This window comes from Tachyglossus aculeatus, chromosome 21 (assembly GCF_015852505.1).
Source record: "Tachyglossus aculeatus isolate mTacAcu1 chromosome 21, mTacAcu1.pri, whole genome shotgun sequence".
Lineage (NCBI taxonomy): Eukaryota > Metazoa > Chordata > Mammalia > Monotremata > Tachyglossidae > Tachyglossus > Tachyglossus aculeatus.
The window spans coordinates 71647258-71664968 of NC_052086.1; the positions used below are offsets into that span (position 1 = coordinate 71647258).

The window sequence follows — 17711 nt, forward strand, 5'->3', positions numbered from 1 at the left end:
TTGTCAGCCAGTCCGTTTTCACATTTCTTCTATTCACGATCGACTCAGTTGACTCTAAAAACTCCCTAGACACTGACCCGATGTGAAAAGGTATTCTTAAAATTTCACAATTTAACTGCAATCCAGTGATTTTTCAATATGTTCAATTACGTTAGGAATTAGTTATAACCTCAGTGGTACATTTCCTTAACCGTCATCCCTCCAGTCTTGGCAATAAGCACATTTTTGGAAGTGTCAATTCGTCAAGAGAAGCTTTTCTCTTTGGATATAAAAAAATATCCAAAGTGGACAATGATCTTTGGAAGGTGATTATTTAACATTCAGATTGCTTTTAGTTCCATGAGACTGCCAGTGTTCTGCTTTAACCTGACAATACAAAAAGTGCCTAAGCTTTGATTTCCCAGAAAAATAAAAGCCCAGAGATTTGCAGACATAATAAAATTTATTTAAATTTCATGCATTACGGTAGCTACAAGTGTAATCATACGAAACTGAAGGACAATAACTTGGCTCTGTCCATACAATGTAGCCTTTATAAGTGAAATGAATGGGAGTTCCACAGTTACAAAGAAACAAAAAGTGTTAAATTGGTTGAAATTTGAATTTTGCATATGGAAATACTACCTGGACGGCAGCCTTTTTCTCTGAGGGAAGGTTTCAGGGAGACTCGTCATTATTTAAATGTACAGTTTCAAAGTATCTTATTTTAGGGGAAACTGACACCCTAAAATAGTTGACTCGTCCCCGAATGGCGACACTAATCCAGAGGATTTCCGGTCATACTTCGAATTGATCTCCCAATTCCCATTTCGTTTATTAAAAAAGAAAAAGAAAAAAATTGGAATCGCGGTACTGAGGGTAGACAGTCAACCTTCAATCTACAAATAACTAGCGCTGCAATACTTAGTTCACTCAAATTGTTGTCAACATATTTGGTTTATAGTCTCAAAATAACTTGCAGTTTTTAAGTTCAAACTGTTGATGAGAAATTTACAGACTCTGCTCGATTCTCTGCGTCTCACTTTGACTTTCAACCTGTGCAAACGCTTACGATTTTAAATACACCATTTACTTGCTCGATTCGAAATCCCCTGTAAACATCAAGCATTACCCAGCCTTCAAAGTTACCGATATGAAGTGATGGATTGAGTAACTCGTAGAACTGGCACTCTTAACTGACCCCGTTTACGCCTCAGCTGCAGCTCTTAATAAAAACAAATGGAGGCAGGACTGCCGCAAGTTTCCTTCTTTGCGAATCCCATTCATTTTCCTGATTAGTTAATTTCCCCCCAAAAGATTTTCATCATGCCGTACCTCTAAAGACATGGCATGATATCTTTGATCATTTTAATAATTTATTATATTTACGTTACGTTAAAATCTCATAATTTGGCAGTATATGAACGGATGCAAACTAAAAGAAAGCAGTGTCATTTGCATAAAGGTATTTAATTTTACTCATGTATTAACCACCAAAAGGAAGGGACAAGACTAAATTGTTTTTCTTGGATACAAACTTGAATGTTGTTTGTTTGTAAATGCCTCATTTAAAACAGTGGGTGGATAGGTGGGAGGGGGTGGTTTAGAAAAGGCCAAGTAATAGAACGTATTCGATTACTTGGAAGTTAAAAAGCTAATGCAACAGTGTTACATCCAGATAAAAAACATTATTCAAAAGCAATTCAAATACCGAAAAGGGTTTCAAATTGAATATTTTATTAACATGGTCGTTGTCTTTGTAACATGTGCACACACACTCGCACATTCTGAATGATCTGCCTGGGAAAAAAAAAGATGTCTAAATGTGTCAAAGGGGAAAAATGAAAAACGAAAAAAAAAAAAATTCCTTTAGGTGTTCATTTTTGTAGGCAATTATGTCCACATCACTTACAAAGCTATTGCCGAATCTGTCCAAGGAAGCAGAATTTGGGAGGGGAAAAAAAAACCAAACCGAAACCAAGAAAAAAAAAAGCCCCCAAACCCAAAACAAAACAACAACAAATAAAAACCAAAACTCTGGGGTAAATTAAACAGTGGCATAGCAGAGCTCTCAATATGAGAAAGCTGACATAATGTGGACTTTTGCTGTGAAATTTGTCTTTGCAAAATATGGGAAAAGTTTATCAATGGGCAGAAAATAAGAGAAGGCGGTGTGAAGTAGGCTTTTGCAGAGTCAATTTTCCTCACAGTATTGTGCAGGGTCATCAAGAAAAATGCTTAGTCCTTCTCTGGAACCAGTTTCAGAACTTTTCCAATTGCAATGGTCTTGCCTAAAAGTCAAAAAGACAAGAAAGAAAAAAAAAAAAAAAAAGAAAAGTACCTTTTCATTAGTCAACGGAAAGTCTTCCCAGTCCACAAAATGGTTTTTCCGACAACAGAGCCAATCTTTTGACTAACTTCAAAAGTACCGCTTTTAATTAGACAACGTCGTATTGGCTAACTGGTAGAATGGAAAACTATCAATGATCCTAGCAGTGACAGCACCTGTGACGAACACTGTGCTAAGCGCTGAGAGTATTCAGGTGGGAATTAAAGCCGGCGGACCCCGTCCCCCGAGAGAAACACAATCTACGAACAGAGGCGGGGGAGAGGATTGCCCCAGATGTGTCTTTCTTTCTTTCTTTCTTTCAATCGTATTTATTGAGCTGTCTGTTTCCACTAAAACATGAAAACAGAATAAGGGGACGAGGACAAAATAAAAACAAAAGAGGCAGCGTGGCCTAGTGGATAGAGCCCGGGCTTGGGAGTCAGAAGGCTCTAGGCTGTAATCCCGGCTCTGTCACCTGCTGTGTGACTTCTCCGTGCCTCAGTTACCTCAACTGGAAATGGGGGTTAAGACTGTGAGCCCCCTGTGGGGCAGGGACCGTGTCCAACCTAATTAACTTGTATCTTCTCCAGCATCTGGTGCATGTTAAGCACTTAAATACCGTTCAAAAAAATGTCAGTAGGGAGCTGTGGCTAGAGGAGCAGACGTTCAGGGTTTTCAGGATCCTCTGGCCTAACCTGGGGCACATTCTTTATGTAAGGATTTCCTGTTCTCTATGCGTGTGTACAGTGAGTAGAGTCAAAGCAGGGCCTAGGCAAGGGCTTAAAAGAAGAGATTAGCAAGATAAAGAGGACAATTACTACTAAATGATCAGGGGGAAATCGGCACATCTGATTATTAAATCTCATCCAATACATGCACCAAATATGAAAAATGTCAACAAAGGATTATTTTAGGAACTCTTCGTTCAGGAAGCCACGGTACGCTTTGGGATGAAAGTTACATTTTCCCTCTTTCCTCTACTGGTCTGCTTTCTCCAAGTTCAGAATGACACCTACAGTGACTTTGGCTCGAGATTCCTCTTCTAAAACAGAGCTAAGAAGGTACCATCACCTGGGAGTGTGAATTGGACCAGAAGCATGGAAACGAAATAATGAGTGTAAAATGACAAAACCACAGTTGCCCTTAAGCAAATCCATGAGCTAAAGGGTTGGAGTTTAACAAAATGATCGGTGAATCCCCTATAAACTGGGAAATCCTAACTTCCACAGATTCGACGGAGGCTTATGCTTGAAGCCCCAAAAAAGTGGAAGCTTAGTATCTTGTGATCCACTTCTAAATACTAATAAACCGTTGTAACCATTGGTATAAGAATCTCAGTGAACCACACTACCACGGGTACAAACAAGAATCAATAAGAGCCCATCATCCAACACGTGTATATTCTTTCTGGTGAAAACATCATTAAGCAAAGTTAAATGGGACTATCGCTGATTTATTTCAGTGACAGAGGCCTATATAACTTAGCAAGCAAATTATATTTCACTTGATGGGAGTTGTACGGGCTTAAGTTCCCAAAAGGTTTTATACTTGCAAGTAAAGTACAAATATCTTCGTTGTGCCCCAAATGCTAATTTTCAGTCAGAGACTACTTTTTGGTTGTATGATTAAAATACTGGATTACTTCAGGACATATCTTAACCCAACTAATAAAACTCTCCAAAAGGTGAACTGTATTAAACATAAAAGCATGGGAATCTTAAAAGCCTATCCTCTAGATTGTAGGTGTTAAGGGCAGGGAATGTGTCTGCTACTGTTGTATTGTACTCTCCTAAATGTTTAGTACAGTGCTCTGCACATAGTTAGCGTTCAATAAATACCACTGATTAAAAACAAAACAGCACCCAAGAAGAACATAATTATCCAGCATTACATACAACTCTTACCCTCGTCTCGCAAGGTAAAACGACCCATTTGAGGGAAATCTTTGAATGTCTCAAGGCAGATGGTTCCTGCTGTCCTTAAACGGGCAATGCATACTTGATCTTGTTTCACAAAACGGGGTCGTGTCTTACTTTTCTCTCCTGATTTTTTGTCTACCAAGCAGATTAAGGCCTACCCGAGAAAGAGGAAGAGGTATTTTTAGAAACGACATGTCCTGAGCTGTGCAGCAACAGAAATCGTACTTTCCCAAGTGATTAGTACAGTGCTCTGCACACAGTAAGCCCTTAATAAATACGATCAAATGAATGAATGAAATTAAGATCAGGCCTTCGTTTTCCAGGACGGCTATCCCTGAAGCAAAACTTTTCGCAATGGATTGAGGCCGTTTTATGGGGAATCTCCATCGTAAAAAATCCACTCACTGTTATCTCGACTTCCTCGATACAGGTATGAATGTGCAGCACGGCATTATAACCTGGGCAGATGATGGACTTGTGCTCGATAATCACTATCTGAAAAACAAACAAGAATATTCAATACTGACTTTGTTTTGGGGATATTGAGCAGATATGAATGTCGGTGTAACAGGCCTGGCATAAAAATGGACAAAATACAACACAAATTCCACCCTCTTTGTGGATTTTTTTTTTTTTGGCCCTCCTCCAATGGAAGAACACAAAAGAAGCACTGAATCAGAAAAAAAAAAAAAGCAGCTTACCTTTATAAGTGCATTTCTAATGAGGTTGTCTCAGAGGCAACTCTCGCTGAGACCCTGCTGGTCTCTATCCTAGGCACAGTCAGTTTTGGTGGCTTTCACTCACTCCAAGAGGGCTTGTTTTATCCCTTCCCCTGGAGTATGATCTACTGGAAAGAGTGTGTGCAGGTGTGCTACACAGGAGACCTGGATTTTACCCCTGGCTCCGCCACCAAGCCGCTGTGAACCTTGGATAAACCACTCAAGCGCCCCTGCCTCCGTTTCCCCAGCTCTAAAATGGGAAGAGAAACCTGCTTCTCCTTTCCTCCAGGTGCTAGAGTGAGGATAAAAAGGAGATGGGGCTTTGGAAAAATGAAAACCCTATACAAATTGCAGGTACTGCAATAAGACAGCCTTGACGGCAAATAAAAATACACAATGGCAGTTAGAGACAAAGTGTCACAGGATGAAAATTCCCTCAAAAGGGAAAAATTAAAAGTCCAAGTATCGTCGAGAGTGATTTACCTGGGCATCGAATGTACGTCCAGAATGGCAGAGATTATTAGGATCACAAAGTATGAATCCTGGAAGGATCTCCTCCTCTTCGATTCCTTTCAGTCTAATCTTGAGGTTTTCACCTGGGGCTACAGACTCAGTTTCGACATCATCAGAAAGGATTCCAAGAACCTCCACGTTGTGCTTAAAGAAACCAAGATTGGGATTTTCGGATGATCAAATGCAACGCTTTTTTTTTTCTCTTCGCTATATGATATTCTCTAGAATGGAATGACACGAATGATCCAGCCCGACATGATGGCCGGGCCCTTCGGGAAATGAAAAAAAATCACACTACAGGTTCGTCCTTCTGTCCAACGCTCCACCAACACCACCCTACCCAACCACTTCATCCCTTCCCTTCCTTATTCCTTGGGACTCTTCTGACCATGTGCACCCTCCTTGTCTCTCCAGCTCCTATCGCTCCCCTCATCCCCAAATGTTCTTTTTTGGGGTACATCCGTGAGGTGTGCGATGACCACCCCCTGAAACCGTACACCGGGGCCACAGCCAGTGAGAGATTAGGAACACGCCACTGTGGGGATGCGGAGTTACCGTGTTACTTCCCAACCCGGAGACTCTCTGCCCTCTCCCCCTTCCTCTTTGCTACGACCCAAGTGCATCCCTGTGCTCAAAATGAAAAGTTGCCCTCTCTCTCTGAAACACTTTAAATGCTTTTTAAAAGGCACTAAAATTCTTAATTATCTTGTTCCTTTGAGGGTAGGTGCCTAAAAAAACTCCCCAAAACGGCACGTAGCAACTGTAAAATGTATTCGGGCTTTGAAGAGCTGCTCCTCTCCACCCCCAGATACCTTCTTCCAAGAGCACCCTCACCCATCTCCAAGAAATCTGGATGATGGACTGAGGTGTTTTGTGCACGGGGAATGGAGATAGGGCAGGGAACAGGCCCGTTTCCCTGAAGACACCAGAACTTTTGCTGTGACCACTACTGCTGAATGTACAACTGCTCCATGAGCCTGGGAATGGAAAGGGATGCGTGGAAGAAAGGTATGGAGGTATGAATGTCATACCCAAACAATGACTCTAATCTCCACCTCACACAAGCTCAAATGAATAACCAAACACCCAAGAAAATGAATAACAGCGAATACAACTACATAAAAAATACACAATCAATCAATCAATCAATGGTATTTGAGCGCTTAGTGTATGCAGGACTCTACTAAGCATCTAGGAGAATAAAATATAGTATGTAGACACGATCCTTGGTCTTAAGGAGTCTTCTTTGTGCACCCGTTCCCAACAATCCCTCTCCATCCCCAATCCTTATACTTGAGAGTCCCTTGGAAGGCCAAGGACTGGTCTACTTTTAATCAGTGCTTAGTACAGTGCTCTGCACAGAGAAAGCACTTAACAAATTCCACTACTATTCTACTGACAGGACCACAAGTTTATAAGATGGGAGCTGGGAAGCAGGGAAACAAAAAATGAAGGACAGAGAGGAGAGAGGGAAAGACAAATATAAGGAGACTGGGGAAGTAACCCGGAAGTGGAAGAGGAAAAGTGTGCAGAGTGAGAGAAATACTTCATTATTTTCACACAATGAAGGCACTGTTTCCATTCTTCACTGTTATTCAAAAAAAAAAATCAATGGGAAATAGCCTAAACCTCACAGAGGTCACAAGCTACCATGCATACCTTGTTTGGCATCATCACAAGCTGCTGTCCTTTACAAATGGAACCTGATTCCAGCTTACCCAGGACCACGGTGCCCATATCCTTTATAAATGAAAAAAACAGTGCATCATTAAGAGGCCCGAAACCAACAAAACAGTCTTCATATTTTCTGGACTGACTGCAGATACCACCCAACTCACCTGAAAACACTACCCAATCTCAAATGCAAAACAATCCCAGTCAAATCCTTATCCTGTTTTGCACCCAAAGGGTTAGTGAAGGGGTTAGAGACGACGCGCGTTTAGTTTGGAAGGATTATAATGAAAGGAATTAAAGGGGAAATGGGAGAACTGAAAACTGATTGTGTACAAAATTGGAAACGGTATTTTACGTTAGGCTACTGATGCAGCCTGCCATTTAACACTATAAATCACACGATGCTGAATGTGGGAAGGGCGAGTGACAGTTCTGTGGGAGAACGGAATGTAGAATTGGAGCGTCCCGACTACTGATCTCTATTTGGTTCAATACCTTGTATTTATCCACTATTGGCAGCCTGATTGGTCCATCAACGGATCTGTTGAAGTTTGGCAAATTATCCAGATACGGAATAAACGGTAACCCACTGAAAAGACAAAACACATTTATTTACAACTGCGGTAGTCGCCCTGGATGACGATTTGGGAAAACTTCTGTGATAAAAGACAGGCGACATTATAAAGGCCAAGATCCGCAGCAACACTTTCACTGAAGCAGCCTTATTATGCTCTGTTTCCTTCTTTAGGATCTGGGTTACTCTCTCATATTGGAGAACAGAAATCAAATTCAGGATAGAAATATTTTTGCAAAAAAGCATCTGTAGTGATCAAAAGACTAGATTTTAAAGGTGTGGCCAAAAGAGCTATCGGTGGTTTATACTCCACTAACCTCGACCACCTTCCTGGAGAATGAGAGGAAAAAAGCAACTCCATTTTCCAGATCTCTGGTAGTGCCTCTAGACTGTACGCTTCTTGAGGGAAGGTACATCATACTCTCCCAAGTGCTGAGTACAGTGTGCTCCACACTGGGTATCAGCTTAGTAATACCACTGATTGACTGCTGCCTAGATTTAAATACCAAAATTGCAAAACTACAGGTAAACCAACTATGAAAAGATACTTACATATACCAAGGGCAGAAATCTGCTTGCTCTTTAAGATTCGCTCCCGTCAGGCCTGAGCAGGGCATAAAGTGAATATCCTTTTTGGGATTGAAGCCGACCTTTTTCAAAAATGGCACCAGCTTCTCTTTACATTCTTCGTATCTACAAATATTTAGTAGTAAGAATGAATTGTAAAAAAAAAAGGAACACACCAATCCTAGCTTCACTATTGCTGACAATAATCAGATATTCATCACTCATTACAAGGTGGAACTATCACTCTGTGAGCTAAGCAGCCAGCAGAAAGTTGGCTGCAGAAAGTAAGAAAGACAGAGGATTCAACTCCCAGCTCTACTGTGGATGTTCTTGGACTTCCATCAACATTTAGGCAGTCAGAGTTGAGCTGGGACTCCTTACGTGATCACCTGGACCTGAAAAAGCAACTACGGTTCTGGCTTTCAGGTCATTTCTTTGGTTATGCTGCAACGTAGACAACACAGTCTGATTTCTATTGCTACGACCCAGCTGTGATCTACTGATGGTACTTAACCTTGAGCAGAAACACGCATCTCTTTTTATAATATGATTGCCAAAATACAGAAATTTACATCTGGAAGAAATTTCGACAGGGCAGACTAACCTTTCATTACTCCAGTTTACTGTCGGATCATCCATCTTATTAATAAGCACTATCAAGTGTTTTACACCTGCTGTTTTAGCCAACATGGCATGCTCTCTTGTCTGGCCACCTTTTTCGAATCCAGTTTCAAACTCGCCTTTTCTGGCCGAGATTACCTGTGATAGGCAAAGGAAAGACACGACCCTGTTTATTCTTCTATACCTCCACCACCAGCATTAAAATGTTCCATACTTTAAAACCACATCAGAATTCCCTTTATTGGGTAGGGACCTTCTCTATATGTTGCCGACTTGTACTTCCCAAGTGCTTAGTACAGTGCTCTGCATACAGTAAGCGCTCAATAAATACGACTGAATGAATTAATTGATAAGAAAAGAAATGAGGAAAGGAAGCAAAAGACTACACGTGTTTTTGGGACTTCAGTTCAAGTACCTGAATATTGTGAACAGAACTAATCTCAGCTATAACGAAGAAGTGTTAAATTAACACAAGCCTTGGCAACAGTAGTTCCCGCTGGTTCAACGATTGCTTTGTTATTGTTGTGGTATTTGTTAAGTGCTCACTATGGGTCAAGCACTGTTCTAAGTGCTGGTTAGCTAATTTCAGGTCCATGCTGTTTCTCAAGACTGCCCAATAACAGTATTAAGGTGCAGCCGTGATGATAAAAACAACAATAAAGGTATATGTTAAGTGCTCACCAGGTGCCAAGCACTGAGGTAAGTAAATATATAACAGGTCAGGCACAATCCCTGTCCTACCCGGGGCTCAGGGTCTAAGGGGGAGAGAGAACTGATATTTTATCTCCACTGTATGACGAAACTGAGGCACAGAGAAGTTAAGTGACTGGCCCAAGGTCTCACGGCAGGCAGGTGGTGGAGCTGGGAATAAAAACCCAGGTTTTAGGGTTAATGGAATTATTTCGATTATTGAGCAGCACAAAAGAGGTGCTTCTTTTCTGTAAACCAAGAATCCAGCTTCTATTAGAATGAATTACTTTGTAATAATTCAAAAGAAAGCAGGTTCACGGCCTACTCTTTCACTGGCTTATCAAGCTGCAAGATCAGCTTTGCCAGCTGAAGTCCCAAAATGATGACTGATTGTAGGACCGTAAAGGGGCACAATGGCTCTACTCCCTTCAGGCTTGTGAACCCCTGAGGGGACATCAGGCCCCCAGGGGAAAACTTGAGGCCATCAGGATAAAAATGAGGGCATCGAAATCTGTAATACGGTGAATAAGCAATGCTTACCAGTACAGCCAGATCAGCTTGAGAAGCACCACCAATCATATTGGGAACAAAGCTCTTGTGCCCGGGAGCATCTAGAATTGTGAAGTGCTTCTTTTCTGTTTCGAAGTACGCTCGCCCCACTTCTACTGTTTTACCTTTGTCCCGTTCCTCCTGGTTTGTGTCTAAGGCCCAAGACAAGTACCTGAAAGAGAAACAAATCAAGGCTCACGTTATTCAGCATGTAGGCTCACACCTGGGGCAAAACGGCCTTTCCTTTTTCCACATGAAAACATCACTTACGTGTAATGGTGGTTCAGTATCTTAACTGTTTGACAAATACAATATATCCCTCACAAATAGATTTTAAACTTGTTATGGCCAGGGAACACATCTGCTAAGTCTGTCGTACGACTAGCAAGTGCTTAGAACAGCGAAGCAGCATGGCGGAGTGGAGAGAGCACGGCCCGAGAGTCAGAAGGTCAGGGGTTCTAATCCCAGCTCTACCACTGGTTTGCTGTGTGACCTTGGGCAAGTCACTTACTTCTCTGTGCCTCAATGACCTCATCTGGAAAATGGGGCTTGAGACTGTGAGCCCCATAAGGGGCAGGGCCTGTGTCCAAACCCCAGTGCTTAGGACAGCGCCTGGCACGTTGTAAGCACTTAATACCATAATTATTACTTTTACAATGCTCTGCACATAGTATGTGCTCAGTAAATACCACTGATTGATTGAAATAACAGTCCAAATGTTCATATGGATGAATTATGAGAGTTTGAAACACCAAAGAACCCATAACACAAACCACTGTATGGACACTAGTAGTGATAGTGTTCTCTCATAGTTGACCTCAGGCATAGCAGATCCCCCAGGAAAACACTTCCAGAACAGCTTAATCTATGGGAACCATTAGAGAAAATCTATTTTGTAAAATCACCTAAGACTTTTAAAGCTCATATTCTGACATCCCAATACCCAACTACTTCCACAGGATTTGCTATAAATAGGAAATGGATGGTTCAGGTTTTTTCTTTCTTTTTTTTCAAAATACCTTTACGTATTTTACAAGAAACTCAGGTTTTAAATGAAACATAGTTTTACCTTAGCTTTTATGATTTTAACCCTCACTGCAAGCATTCCTTTGATAACAGTACTGACATTTCTGGATGACACAAACAATCAAGCACTTGGACCTCATAGCGCTCTAATGGTACACATCTTTTAACACTGTTGCTTCCCCCCTTGAAATTCACTTTAATGTCTGCCTCCCTCAACAGACCGGAAATTTCTTGAGGGCAGGGATCACGTGTATTAACTTCAAATTACTCTTCCAAGTACTGAGTACCACAGAGTTCTGGACAGAGTAAGCACTCGGTAACTACTGACAACATAATTTGCTTAACTTGACTCAGATATTGACCTCAAAGTAAACAATATACAAATCTCGGTCTTGGAGAGATGGCTCTAAACGACAAGAATAATTACACAGAAACAAGGCAAAAATGACCACAGGTACCAGCCGTCCACAGAAATTCTTAAAGAGTGGAAGAAGGGGACCACTACCAACCCCTAGGGAAAAACATAACAAACCCCCCTACTCCCACACCCGCAAAAATCCCCCACCAGCCATGCCACATTTTAAAATGCCCAAACCTTCCAGACATTATATTCTAAAATACTTGTTGATTCTATGTGTTTGGCACATGGAAAGCACTTCAACACCACAATTATTATTCTATAGGCAACACTGAGATATTGATGATTCATCACACGATGAGCTAAACTGATAAGTTTTCCATAACAGAACTGAGGTGAATTTGTAAATCATCTTCAATCCACTTTGGCAGTGAAAGTGCTATGAAAAAACGTGGCAAAACCAACAAATTCCATACCCTAGGTACAAAGAACAAGTGTTTTGCCAAAGACATCACACTGAAGAGCTTGAACCCGGCTTAGAAGGACAAGTTGAAGATGCCAGGGTTTCTACTGAATTCCAAATTCATATTTCACCCAATCTTTCAAGATTTAATTACCCCTTCTGGCCATCCTTTCTTATTTAAGAGAGAGAATTTTTATGGAAAGAAAAAAAAAACCCTTCAAAGAAAACGAAACAAAAAAACACCCCAAACACCATAGCAATATGACCCATATAGCTGAGATTTCAGGCCGCTGGAAATTCAATTTCAATGATCCCACAGACAACCACTCCAGTGATCCTAACACATATTAAAACAGTAAAAGTAATATTCTAACTAGGATGACAATTTATAATGAAAATATAATATGGCAGAGTAAATACTGCCATAGGAATCATGAGCTTCTGTGTAACAGTTTCACTGTGTAAGTACGCTTAGGCAAAATTTCACACACTATTAATAACGAATACCGCCTGGATCACTATCTCTGTTTCAACTTTACAGGCAGGAACTTTTGCCAAGGCTCACAGCGAGATTATTTACCTAAGATTCTGAATAATGAGACATTTTGAACAAGCTCTTAAGGACAAAACTGAATGGGAACAAAGACCGCTGATCTAACTCTATGGAGAGGATTCAATCTTGGAGAACTGTTTAAAGGTTAACGCAAAAAAAGGGAGTCTAGAATCCCCTTCTAAAAAGCGAAACGCTCACTGAAGTTGAAGGAAAAATCTGATGCCACAGAGGAGAATTATGCTTATTTTTCGTTTTGAGCATTGGCAGACTGATCTTTGAAATAAAACACAGTGTCACTACTTCCTCCAAGAGATCATTAGACCATCTGTCTAGTTTTTACGCTTTACCATACTAAATGGCTTACATACCAGGTTTCTCTATTTTTTTCTTTAGCTTCCCTTTCATACTTCTCCAGCGTTCTTTTGTCAACCATGCCTGTCAAGTACCTGAAAAACAAAATTGTTTTAGAAAGCTTTTAAAATACAGGGCAATTCAATTTCTCTGCAATTATGTCTAGTCATCGACACATTACTCAGTGAACTCGGAGGCAAACCTTGAAGAAGCTGTCAAGAGACACTCCAATTTCAGACAACTGCCCTATTTTAAAATGTCAATATTAGCTTTACAAAGGTGAATCCAACTGATGCCCCCGCGAGGTTCAAAACCTAATATTCCACAAATCTAAAACAACAGCTAATAGAATAAGGCACTTAAAAAACCCTCTAATCTATATAACACTTTTAATTTTCCCAGCACTCATATCCTGTTTTGGAATCTTCTAACTGTACCTTCTCGCGCCTCCTGCCTTTTTTTTTTTTTTTACCCCAGCTAGAAACCTCAACCCTCCCACATCGGACAGATCACAGCTTCCCTCACATCCTCCCAACAATCGCCAATTAACTTCCCAGCATCATGAGCCACTGCATCCCTTAAATCTACGCTTGCACTTACGGAATTTATCTGTACCCTCCCGAGAGTGTGTCTGTGCGTTCGCACACACACCCACACACAATCCACTCAATGTATTTTGACCAGTCTAGCTGTTGCGTATGTTATAGATGTTGTATGTTACTTTTGTGTGCTACGGATAGTGTATGTTACTGTTATGTAGTAGTAACCGTACTTATTGTTTACTATATGCACATTTAAATTAAAAATGACAAATCATTCATTTATATTCATGCCCGCCTCCCCCATCTAGACTGTATGCTCATTGTGGGCAAGGAACATACCCACAAATTCTGTTGTATTACACTCTCCTAAGCGCTCTGCACATAGTAAGTGCTCAACAAATACCACTGATTGATTGCACATCACTGTGCTAAGCACTGGGAAAAGCACACAGACTAGAAATAGTAAGGTCTTTTGGCCCTCAGGGGGCTCACAATATCTAAGAGCTCTGCCTACCTCCTCTGATAGAGTGTAAGCAATTTGAGGGCAGGGAATGTGTCATTTTATTGTGTATTTCTCTAGTCCCTGTAAAGCACCCTTCTCACCAAGTGGGTGCTCAATAACTGCTACTACTCCTAGGAGCCATGCATTTTGCTAAGCTCTGGGGCAGACACAAGATAAGCAGATCAGAAGTGTGCTATGTCCTCTACAGAGAGCCTGAGGTGGTTAGCGTATTTGGGCCAAAAAGGGCTGATGTGGGAAGGATTCAGGGAAGAGGGAAGTAACATGACTGGCAAAGAGAAGGGAATATGTATTCTAGGCAGTGGGGAATGCCTCAGATGTGGAATGCATTCGGATGAAAGCTTTCAGGCTCTAGAGTGGATTGTTGAAAGTGGGAATCTTAAAGACAGGATAGAAAAACATCTTGAATTACCTCTAAGTACTTAACTCTGGAATACCTTCCTGCTCTGTTTAGCTTATGAACAGTTCAGAACGCTGAGGCTGCATTTTGAAAGTCAATATTTTACTTCCTGACAGTTTCCTTGCTTTTTAGTTTCAGATTTTGAATGAGTTTAAGGAAATTTAATCATGAAGACCACAATTTTATAAATCCTTCCCCAATAAACTGAGACCACATGTCCACACCTTTATTTACTGAAAAACACATTTTCTTTCCTTCTGCAGCTCCACGGGGTTCGAGCAGTATTCTCTACCCAGTGACAAGTGCAATTCAAGGTTGACGCGGGGGCTACCTAGATATTTGAAATCATTAAATAAGGCAGCCTGAATACCAAGGAATTGAGAGAAGACGTCCAACCAAACAGGCAAGCAAAAGCAGAGCGTCAGACTGGTGGTAATTTTGTTTGAAGAACTGAGTCAACATTTGCTGCCCAGAACATCAGTGCGGTAGGTAGGAAGAGTCATATAAAAGGGAAATTTCCCCCTCTCAGAATATAAAACCAGTTAGACAAGCTTTCTACTTACATGATCTGTCCTCCAATGGTAGACTTGCCAGCATCTAACGAAAACAGTAAGTTCACAAACGTTTTACAGATGTGAAAAAAAGTAAAAAAAGCACAGTGAAAAGGAACACAGATACTATTGCTATATTTACTTAATTAAAACCAGTAGCAGTAGTAGTAGACGACACTGGCTATTTCAGTTCTGAGTCTGATCATTACTTAAGCTTCTAAGTTTTATCTCCTAAATCTAACCATTAACAAAAAATGTACCCGTTTTTCATTTTGGGGCAGTAGCTGTCTTTGGGTGAATGGCCGCATGCTTCCAAAATTAGGCTGAGGCATTCCGCCAATTAGAATTGAATAAAATAACATGAAGTGAAATTTAGAACGATAACATTATTCTGCCTATTCACCCTGGTGGCCACTTCCAAATTATGGGGTGGCTGCAGTGGGACTCACCTGCGATGGATATTTCGCTCTATTCCAACCGAGGACTATGTCGGAGGAATCCCCTCCCACCTCAAGGTCACTGAGGTGGCAATACTATAGTACCATGTGAGGAAACCCCAAAGCAGTGCTTCTTACTCTTTCTCTCCTTGGAAAACAAGACTCTGGCTATGCTTATGTAAGACCCAATATTTGCAGGACTAGCAAACCTGACGGGAATCCAGAAATCACTTCAGATGATTCATTTCCTGCTTCACAGTACATTATGTTACTTAATGATCCACAACAACTCATTTATTTTAAAGCTTTGTACTATTATATTCAAGAATAATTAACAGAACTTCACAAAAATGGCAAAGAGTCTTCCAACTCCTAACCTGTACAGAAATAAGCAGGATATTTAATACCGCCTGTAATTCAAACGTTGACGATCCGGTCTTTCAAGCAAAGAACGCCTGTCCCGATTTTCCTCTAAAGCGTTACACCGTCACCTGTTTAGTTTGCTGTGGGAAATCCTGTACTACTTTGCAGTCGACTAACCTAATAAATGATTGGCCTTTTCCCCAGGGCCAGAAGCCAATCTTTACTTCATTCTACATACTCTGCACCTCCAGCTCTCCGGGACCCCAGAGTTGGTCGGGGTGGATTTACTCATCACCACGCTACATCTCCAATTATCGCCACGCGACTTACCTACGTGCCCGATGAAAACTACATTTACATGTTCTTTTTTAGGAGCACCTGGTGGTGCCACCACAGATTTAGGTTTTGGTATTTCTTCCTCCTCCTCCATCATTTCTTGGGCACTTTCCTCTGGGGCTCCTCCATCCCCCATAGGGCCACCTCCTGGCTCGGCTTCACTTGGTTCTTCTTTGTGCTCCCAGGATTCTTCGGGAGACATTTCTGTCTCTCCATTCTCTACTGAAAGTAAAACACATTTAAATGTTGCGACTGCTTAGCTCTCCTTCAACTGCTGATGGCGGGTTTTCTCTTTAAATAAAGAATGGTTACCCTTCCGGTTACAAACGATCGCTATGAAGACGCTGAACCTCACTGCCTAATGCCTTGATCCCCGAAAAGCAGTCAGATCTCTTCACTTTTGAAATGGGTAATAGCTTCCAACATGGCTTTTATCAACGTCAGAAAGCTGATTCACTGATATTAATGAGCTTCAATTTTAGCAAAGCAGAATTTTGGGGGAAATGGCTAAACTTAACTTGGATTTAGGAGTCCACAATGGTCCAAAAAACAGGTGATCCAGTTATCAGACTAAAACAAGAGATTTGAAATTTAGATGGAAAAAACCCCACTCTTAAGTGTTCTGACTTCAGCGACTGTTTGACATAAATGTCAACAATCAGCATGCCAAACCCAGAAAATATGAACGAACATTAAATGAATAGCTACCATGAAAGAAAGAGTTTTGTGACAGAAAAATGGAATGAGAACAAGTACTTTAACTTAAAAATGCTCCATTTCAGAACAATACTTACACCTGCCCTTAAACCTCATAAGGGATTGTAAGCGATTCACTGAATCGTATTAATGATCAGAAAGTGTCTTACCTACAGGTTCGGAAACTTCCATCCCAACAGCGGAATTTGAACCTAGAGAAAATATTGAGTAATGACGTTATTTATGAAGGTATCTTCACCCTCAAACCCAAAGATAATTAGTTTCTCTTTTTACCTTCACTCAACGACGACTGCTCCTCCTGCGAAGGCTCGACAGGTGCTGTTGAACGAAAATTAAATTCCAACATTAAGACCGGACTTTTACGTTCACTCTCTTAGAAACAGAAAGGAGCCAGGATTCAATCAAAGCAACAGACACAGACCGAGCTTTCTGCCACCCCTTTAGACCCCAGACGAACCTCCAATCCCGGACAAACCAATCCTCCGGCTTTCCCTTTAATGTCCGTTGATCAGGACCTGTTCACCCACCTACTTGCTGATGCACATTTGCGGCAACCACGGCCTTTGGAAGTACCATAAACCAACAAAAGAATGATCAGATCTCCTAGATCTGACTCTTCCCCTCTCTCTCCCCAGACACTGGAAGTTGACCGGGGGCGGGAGGGGGTGCTTCGCTTGGGAGCAAGTGCGGTGCCAGGCCCTGGGATGGGAAGTTGTCTCGTTTTCCACATGACAATGGAACTGCACTAGGTAGGCTTAAAGTGGGCCCAGATCCCGAAGGCTGCCGCCAATTTGCATCAGCGGCCGGATTAATTCTCACCTAGCAAACAACAGAGGGATCAAAGAGGCTTCTGATGCCAGCTGCCTTCCCTTTCAAGGTCTTACCTCAAAATCTTGCTATCACTCCCTACTGTTAACTAATTACTCTTACTAATGACATCGGTGTCCTTGTTTTGGCAAC

The 17711-nt window shown here is 41.3% G+C and overlaps 1 protein-coding gene across 3 annotated transcripts in view; it reads right to left on the reverse strand.

The window, feature by feature from the left end:
- Nucleotides 1–423: 423 nt before the first annotated feature.
- Nucleotides 424–17711, reverse strand: part of GSPT1 (G1 to S phase transition 1) — a 36559-nt gene continuing 19271 nt past the window's right edge. For 2 of the 3 annotated variants that reach the window (XM_038762312.1, XM_038762310.1), the window contains 14 exons: nt 17025–17069; nt 16901–16942; nt 16029–16256; nt 14911–14944; nt 12903–12980; nt 10126–10306; nt 8879–9033; nt 8260–8400; nt 7629–7722; nt 7119–7199; nt 5430–5603; nt 4633–4722; nt 4213–4381; nt 424–2270 (listed from right to left, as the gene is read on the reverse strand). In XM_038762312.1, the coding sequence (XP_038618240.1) occupies nt 2218–2270; nt 4213–4381; nt 4633–4722; nt 5430–5603; nt 7119–7199; nt 7629–7722; nt 8260–8400; nt 8879–9033; nt 10126–10306; nt 12903–12980; nt 14911–14944; nt 16029–16256; nt 16901–16942; nt 17025–17069 (1565 nt within the window). In that variant the 3' untranslated portion in view covers nt 424–2217. The remainder of the gene's footprint in view (nt 2271–4212; nt 4382–4632; nt 4723–5429; nt 5604–7118; nt 7200–7628; nt 7723–8259; nt 8401–8878; nt 9034–10125; nt 10307–12902; nt 12981–14910; nt 14945–16028; nt 16257–16900; nt 16943–17024; nt 17070–17711) is intronic. The other variant, XM_038762311.1, reaches the window with a different exon arrangement.